Source organism: Parus major, unplaced genomic scaffold, assembly GCF_001522545.3.
Source record: "Parus major isolate Abel unplaced genomic scaffold, Parus_major1.1 Scaffold299, whole genome shotgun sequence".
Taxonomy (NCBI): domain Eukaryota; kingdom Metazoa; phylum Chordata; class Aves; order Passeriformes; family Paridae; genus Parus; species Parus major.
Window position 1 is genome coordinate 131,813 of NW_015379272.1, and position 7,708 is coordinate 139,520.

General features: G+C 67.6%; 2 protein-coding genes across 12 annotated transcripts in view; one reads left to right on the top strand and one right to left on the bottom strand.

The window, feature by feature from the left end:
• The window catches only part of PCBP2 (poly(rC) binding protein 2), a 12,226-nt gene extending 10,938 nt beyond the window's left edge, over positions 1 to 1,288 (top strand). For all 11 annotated transcript variants that reach the window (XM_015615931.2, XM_015615936.2, XM_033511512.1 and 8 more), the window contains one exon: positions 740 to 1,288. In XM_015615931.2, the coding sequence (XP_015471417.1) occupies positions 740 to 776 (37 nt within the window). In that variant the 3' untranslated portion in view covers positions 777 to 1,288. The remainder of the gene's footprint in view (positions 1 to 739) is intronic.
• A 575-nt stretch (positions 1,289 to 1,863) lies between these two features.
• Positions 1,864 to 7,047, bottom strand: MAP3K12 (mitogen-activated protein kinase kinase kinase 12). The gene is made up of 13 exons (XM_015615898.2): positions 6,682 to 7,047; positions 6,112 to 6,295; positions 5,530 to 5,721; positions 5,249 to 5,407; positions 4,876 to 5,034; positions 4,476 to 4,584; positions 4,245 to 4,354; positions 3,977 to 4,093; positions 3,622 to 3,759; positions 2,851 to 3,289; positions 2,577 to 2,647; positions 2,220 to 2,472; positions 1,864 to 2,038 (listed from the first exon to the last, which is right to left on the bottom strand). Exons 1-13 carry the CDS (start codon positions 7,007 to 7,009, stop codon positions 1,946 to 1,948), a joined length of 2,352 nt encoding a protein of 783 aa, XP_015471384.1. The 5' UTR covers positions 7,010 to 7,047; the 3' UTR covers positions 1,864 to 1,945.
• Between the last annotated feature and the right edge of the window lie 661 nt (positions 7,048 to 7,708).

Sequence of the window (7,708 nt, forward strand, 5' to 3'; positions counted from 1 at the left end):
TTTTTTTTTTTTATTATTATTATTATTTTTGGTTTTTTAAATTTTCCTTTTCACTGAGCTCTCGTTGCCCTTGCAGCAGCAGAGCTTTTCTTGCCGGCCGAGAGACTGTGTCCCTGTGTCCTGTGATCGATCGGTCACCATTCCTTCTCTGCCTGCCTGTAGTTGTTGCTTGTTAATTTTTTATTTTTTTTTTTTTCCATTTCTCCTCCTTTTCCCTTTTTTTTTTATTTTTGTTTTTGAGTAGTGTGGGTGCAGTTGCGGGGTTTGGGGCGGGATAGGGGGTGGAGGGAGGGAAGGGACTCTGTGACTTTTTTTCGGGGAGGGGGAACTGCATCCCCGGTGCCCCGGGGGCCTCTCCTGTCCTCTCTAACTGTCTGTACCTGTAATAAAGTTGCCACGGTGAGAATCTGCTCTGGTAGATGTGTGCCGCAGCGGGCCCGGCCCGGGGGTCCCCCCTGCCTCGTCCCCCCACCCGCACCCCCTCTGCCCAGCCCGGGGGGGGTGGGTGGGCTGTCCCGGGGGTCCCTGCTGGCTCAGGGGCCCTGAGCGGTGTCCGTGCGTCCCCTGCACCCCGGGGTCCCCGCTGGAGCCTCCCCCCAGTGCCTGGGGCAGAGCCCCCCGCGCTCGGCCCGGCCCAGGGCCCCCCGTCCCTTCCCCGGCCGCTTCTGCAGCCCCCGCGGGCGCTCCCGGGGCCGCCGTTCCTGCCGGGGCTCCCTCTGACGCCCTTTTCTCGTTGCAGGCTCTCCTCGGAGACCGGGGGCATGGGCAGCAGTTAGGGGGGCCCCGGACCCCCCCGCCTCGCCATCCATCTGCGGCCCCTTAGCACCGACCCAGGTTTTAAACTAGTTTGTACATTTTCGGTTCCTCCAGCCTCGCGCCACTCACCAGGTTCAGTTTGTTTCAAATTTTTTTTTTGTTTTTTTTGTTTTTGTTCTGTTTTTTCGGGGTTATATTTTTTTTCCTCTCAAATTAAAAGCATTTTAATTCCTTCGTTCAGCTCTTAAAATCGCTGAACCCCAAATCTTAGTTTTATAAAGCTTCTCTCTCCTCTCCCCACCCCCCCGGCACCTTCTCCCCTGTCCCCGTTTTTTCGGCTCATGAAGTTTCTGTTTTTGTCATGAGTTGTAAGAGTGGAAGAAAAATGAAAAAAAAGCAAAAAAAAAACAAAAAAAAAACATTTCAGTTTAGTTCTGTAACGTCAGGAAATTTTTCAAAAAAAAACTGAATAAAAAGATGGACTGGAGCTTTTCCTTGTGAATAGAACCTGCAGGATATTTTGGTTAATGGATCTGCCTGTCTCAGTCTTTATTTGAACCCCCCCTGGCTCTTCCCAGTGCTCCCAGTATGTTCCAGTTCAGTTCTGGAGAGGAATGAACCACCCCACCCCAGCTGGTGTTTGGGACCCTTCCCGAGGGTGGAGAACCAGCCCAGTGCTCCCAGTCTGGCCCAGCTGAAGCCCCCCTGGCACAAACCAGTCCTGGGGAGGGAACTTTGACCCTCCCCGGGCTCAGAGAATTGAATTTTTGGGAGATCTTTCCCCTTTTTCTTCAAACCGGTTTTAAACGGTTTTAACCTGCTGTTGGTTCTGTTCCCTCTCTGCCCTCCCCCCACAGCCCCTGGGCCCCCCAGGAGTGACAAAAGCCCCCCCCCAGTCCCGGGCTGGTGCCCCCAGCCCCTCCCGGTGCCGCAGGGAGGGCTCGGCCCCTTCAGCTCCCCCCGTTACCCCCGGGCTGAGTTTGGGGGGCAGCAGCTCCCTCCGGCCCCGGGAGCGCTTCCAGCAGGAGCCGCACATGGACGGGGGGCCAGGAACGCCCCCTCCCTCCCCGGCCGTCACCCCAGAGCCCCCCAAGGCAGCAGCAGCAGTAGAGAGCCATAGATATTTATATAAATATTTGGGGCTGTACAAGTGAGGGAGTGCAGGGAGGGGGTGTGGGGGGCACGCAGGTCACAGGCCCGGGGGGGCTGTGGGCCGGGGGGGCCCCTCGCCGCTGCCTGAGTGGTCCAGCTCTGCGCTGTCACAGTCCGAGTCCTCGGAGACCTGGGGGACAGACGGGGCTGGGACATCGCCCCCTCCCCACGGGGGACCACCCTGGGGGAGCCAACCCCACCTGGGGGGCTCGGGGGACCCCCCCCACCCCACGGTGACCATTCCTGGGGAGCCCAGGCCACCCCACCCCACGGTGACCGGGCCCGGGGGCGCCCCTGGGTGGGGGCATCACCTTGGTGGGGCTGAGCCCCCCGTGCCGGCGGCCGGGCCCCTCGGGGGGGGCCGCATCCAGCGGGATCTCGGAGCCCTGGGACAGCAGATCCTCGGAGCGGTCGTCGGGCCGCTCGTCCGTGTTGGTGCTGCCCACGTCGGGGGTGGCACTGTGCGACGGCTCGCTCGTGTGGCCCTCGTCACCGTCCCCGTCTGAGAAGTTCTCCGAGCTGAAGGTCGACAGCGACTGGCGCTTGCTCATCCCCGGGGGCCACCTGGGGAGGGGGCGAGGGGGGCGCGGGGTGAGGACACGGGGTTTCGAGCAGCCCCGGGCCCCTCGTGGGAGTCCCCAGGCAGCCGCAGGGGGGGCAGCACCCACCTCTGCCGCAGCGGCAGCTCCACCTCGCTGTCCACTTCGCCCTCCTCCTCCTCCGACGAGACCCCCCGTTTCTGGGGGCACAGGGAGGGGTCTTGGGGTCCTCCTGATGCCCCTCGGGAAGGACCCTCGGTCCTGACCCGCTCCCCCCCCACCCTGCGAAGGACCCGGGAGTCTCCCGGAGGGAATCCACCCCCCTGCCGCTTCGGGGATGGTCCTGGGGTCTCCCCGCTCGTCCTCGCCCCCACAAAGGGACGCGGGGGTCCGGGGGTCTCACCTGGCCGCGGGTGACGGCCGCCCGGTACAGCAGAGCCGCGGGGGTGAGGTGCTGCCCGGGGCCCCCTTTCCCCCCCCGGCCGGCGCCGCTCTCCCGTTCCGGCTCCCCGGGAGTGGGGGGCTGCGGCGGGGGGGACCCTTGGGAGCCCGTGGCCCCCTCGGGCCCCACATCAGGTGCCGTGGCCGGGGGGGCCCCTGCGGCCTCCAGGGTGCCCCCGAGGATGTCGGGGCTGGCGGCGGTGGCGGGGGGACCCCGGGGGGTGCCGGCCTCGGGTCCCGGCTCCCCGCAGCCCCCCCGGGGCCCCGCTTTGCGGTGGCGGCCCTTGGTCCGGCGGCTGCGCCCGGGGGACGGGGGGCCCTTGGGACACCCCGGCAGGGCCACCTGCGCCATGGCCGCGTCCAGCTTGGGCAGCAGCACCTCCGGCTTCAGGATGTCGGGGCTGGACACAGGGAGGGACACAGGGAAGGGCTGTGGGAGGGGATCCGGGACCCCTGGGATATCCACAGCCCCAAAGAACCCCCCTCCCTCCGAGGAACACCGGCGTCCGCAGCCCCAGAACTCCCCCAAAGGACCCCAGGCCCCACTCCGAGGTCCCCAAGCACACCCGGAGCATCTCCCCCCTCTCCAAACAGCCCAGACACCCCCACCCCAAAGAACGCGGTCCTCCCAGTCCCCTAAACGACCCCAGGTCCCCAGACCGCCATTTCCCCCCCATCTCCCCCCACCGCAAACGCCCCAAGGTGCCCCCCCGGGACCCCCAGCCCCGCTCACCGCTTGCCGTGGGGCGAGAGCTTCTGCGGGACGTTGCGTTTCTTGATGAGGGTCTCGACGGCGTTGCCGTGCAGGAGCCCCCGCGGCACCCGCGGCTTGAAGAGCCCGGGGTAGCGCTTCTCCAGCGCCTGCTCCCGCCTGCCACGGGCCACGCGTGGGCACCCGCGCCCCCGGCCCGGGCAAGCGGGGCCGGGCAAGCGGCCACGGCCGGGGGGGAGCGGCCACGGCGGCGGGGAGTGGCCACGGGGTAAGGGGAGAGCACGGGGTGGAGAAAGGGACTGGCCTTGGGGTGCGCGCCGGGGGCGCTGCTTGGGGGCGGTATTTGGGTGTCATTTGGGGGGTGCTGCCCACCCACCTGAGCAGCTCCTTCTCCTTGAGCTCCAGCTGCAGCATGAGAGCGCTGAGCTCCATGTAGAGGTTGTTGGCGCGCTCCAGTTTCCGCTCGTAGTGCTCCCGGATGTCCAGTGCGTGCCTGGGGACACGGGCGGTGTCACCACGCGGGGCCCGGGCACAGGGACAGGGTGGTCCCGCAGCAGTGACAGGGTGGTCCCGCAGCAGGGACAGCGACCCGCGGCCCTCCCTGTGCCCCCCGTCCCCCCGCAGAGCCCCCAGCACGGCCCCACCGCAGCTCCTCTCGCCGGCGGTTGATCAGCTCCTCCTCCAGCCGGTGCAGACACGTCCCCTCCGATTTGATCTTCTCGAAGTGCAGCTTCACCTCCTCTCGCCACTCGGCCTGCGGCACAGGGACAGCGCTGTCACTGCCCCGGGCTCGGGCCGAGCTGCCCGCTGCAGCCGTGGGTGCTGGGGCCCCGTGGGGCTGGAAGATCGGGCTCTGGGGTGCTGGGTCGCGGTACCTGGGATTTGAAGTAGGTTTCCTGCGGGGTGGAGAGGACATCGGCCGAGGCGATGTCGAGGTGCAGCAGGATCTGGCGGAAGGACGGCCGGTTCCGGGGTTTGCTGTTCCTGGGGGATGGACACGGCTCTGAGGATGGGCTGGGAGAGTCCTGGAGGTGGTGGGGGGGGGGGTCTGGGAGGTTTCAGGAGGGTTCTGGGGGGTCCAGAATGTTCTGGGGACCAGGGACAGAGTGCACAGGACCCGGGGGGGGCCAGCGCTACAACCAGGGGTCCCCCCGGCCCTGCACGGGGCAGGTCCTTGGTGCTGGCCCCACGGCCCTGCCTGTGGTGGGGTCCCCCATGGCACGAGTGCCCACGGAGCGTCCCCAGGGTGTCCCCACGTGTCCCCTGGGCACTCACCAGCACTGGCGCAGCAGCACCTTGAAGCCATCAGGGCAGCTGGAGGGGACGGGCAGGTGGAGGCTGTTGCTGCCCACGCCCCAGATTATGGCCGACGAGTCCACGTCCTTGTAGGGGATCTCGCCTGTCAGCAGCTCCCACAGCACCACCCCGAAGGACCTGTGGGCACCCGCGGCCCCCGTCACCCACAGCGGCCTCCTGCTGCCCCACTTCCCCCGCTCCTTGGTCCCTGATGTCCCCAGTGTCCCCAGTGTCCTGATCTCTGGTGTCCCCCCGTGTCCTTGGTGTCTCCACAACGCCTCCCGTCCCCACTGCCCGCCACTGTGGTGTCCCCAGTGCCACCAGAGTGTCCCCAATGGCCGTGCAGCCTCACCAGATGTCCACCTTCTCGGAGACGGGCTCGTTGCGGATGACCTCGGGGGCCATCCAGGCCACGGTGCCGGCAAACGACATCTTGGTGCTCTTGTCGATGAGTTCCTTGGAGGTGCCGAAGTCCGAGATCTTCACCACGTCATCGTAGGTGATGAGCATGCTGGGGACACGCGCTCAGCGCCACGCCAATGCCACGGCCCCGCCGTGCCCACGCACCCACCCCGTGCTCATCCCCGTGCCCGGGGGCACCCGGGGGTGCTCCAAGCCCCGTCCCCAGCTCACTTGGGCGACTTGAGGTCCCGGTGGATGATCTTGTGCAGGTGCAGGTAGTTCATGCCGCCGGCGATGCCCATGGACCAGTCGACCAGCAGGGAGGGGGTGACCTTGCGGCCGGCGCGCAGCACCTCGTAGAGCTGTCCCTGGGCGCAGAACTCCATGATGATGCAGTAACAGGGGGCCTGGGTGCACACGCCCCTGCGGGCACAGCGACACCTCAGCGCCCGCCGTGGGGCCACCGCTCCATCCAGGACACCCCACCAGGCTGCCCTGAGCGTCCATGCCCGGATCCTCGCCGTGTCCTGCCCGCCTTGGTCCGTGCCATGCTGCCGGTCCCCGTGCCCGTGGTGTGTCCATGACCTCTGTGGCCGTGTCCATGCCGTGTCCATGCCGTGTCCATGCCATGTCATTCCATGCCATTCCATGCCATTCCATGCCCATGCTGCATCCATGCTGTGTCCATTCCATGCCAAGCTGTGCCCATGCCATGCCCACGCCATGTCCATGTTCCAGCACGCTCCATGCCCCATGCCACGCCTGTGCCCCACTCCTGCAGTGTCCCCATGCCCACGGTGTCCCCCCGCTCACTTGAAGGTGATGATGTTGGGGTGCTTGAGCTTGCGCAGGTGTTTGATGTCGGTCTCCTTGAGGTCCCGCACCTTCTTCACGGCCACCTCCTCGCCATGGAAGCGGCCCAGGAAGACGGCGCCCTGCGCCCCGCTGCCCACCCACTGCAGGTCCAGGATCTCCTCGAACGGCACCTCCCAGGGGTCTGTGGGCACCCACGGCCATGGCACCCCCACCCCAGCGGGACCCCCAGCCCTGGCACTCCCACCCCGGGAGCACCCCCAGGGCACCCCCATCCCCATGGCAGCCCTGGTGCACCCCCAGCTGTGGCACCCCCACCCCACACACCTCCTTCACCCCCTCTTTCCTCCTCTCACCCCCTCCTTTACCCCTCACTCCCCCTTCATCCCTTCTGCCCCCTTTACCCCCTCAGCCTCTCCCCCTATCCCCGTCCCTGCTGACCCTCGGGTGGGTGTTTGTCCCCTGTCCCGTGTCCCGTGTCCTGTGTCCCCTGTCCCTGTCCCCATCCCCGCTGACCCTCGGGTGGGTGTTTGTCCCCTGTCCCCTGTCCCTGTCCCCATCCCCGCTGACCCTCGGGCGGGTGTTTGTGCTCGGCCGCGTAGGCTTTGCCGATCATGGTCCACACGGGCTTCAGGCACCCGAAGAGCCCCTCCAGGAATCCTCCCCCGGCCTGGCAGCGCAGGTGGGCGGCATCGGCCGCCAGCGGCCCCGCGGCCTCGGGGCCGAGCTCGGGGGGCCGGGTCCCCCCCCGGCGGGGCCAGGCCTCGGGGGGGGCGCTGGGGGCGGGCAGGACATCGCGCAGGACGCACTGGGTGGGGGTCAGCTCCTGCTCGGGGGTCCCGTCCGACGGCAGCGCCAGCGACGGCGACGGAGTGCGGGTCTCGTGCAGGCAGGCCATGGCCGGAGCCTGGGGACAGCGGGACCGGGGATGGGACAGCGGGACCGGGACAGCGGGACCGGGACAGGGGGACCGGGACAGCGGGATCGGGACCGGGACAGCGGGACCGGGACAGCGGGACCGGGGATGGGACAGGGGGACCGGGACAGCGGGACCGGGACAGCGGGGCCGGGGCTGGGACAGCGGGACCGGGCACCCGGGACCGGGGGCGAGCCCTGCAGCACCCCCGGGAGCCCCTGACCATGGGCTGAGCCCCCCCGGACAGACGTGGGACCCCTCCGGGACCCCCGGGAGAGCTGTGACCCCTTTGCGCCCGCTCCTCCCCCCCGGGTGCCCCCAAAGTCCCGGGAGGGCGCAAGCCAGGTCACCCCCGGCCACGCGCAAACCTCTCGGGGTAAACTGAGGCACGAGGGGGTCCCCGGGGCGGGGGGGGGAAGTTGCCATGGCAACAGCGCGCCCGGCGATGATGTCATCACTAAAACCGGGGGGGCTTGAGTCACGGTGGTGGCGGGGGAGGGGCTGAACGTCACCCCGAGGGACCCGCGGGGGAGGGGGACACGACCCGCCCCTCCAGGTGTCGCGTGTGTCCCCCCGTGGTGACATCACGTCACACGGTGACGTCATCCCGGTAAGGGATGGAGCCTCCCCCCCTCCCCAGTCCCCAGGGAAACTGAGGCAGGAGCGGGGGAGCAGCGACCC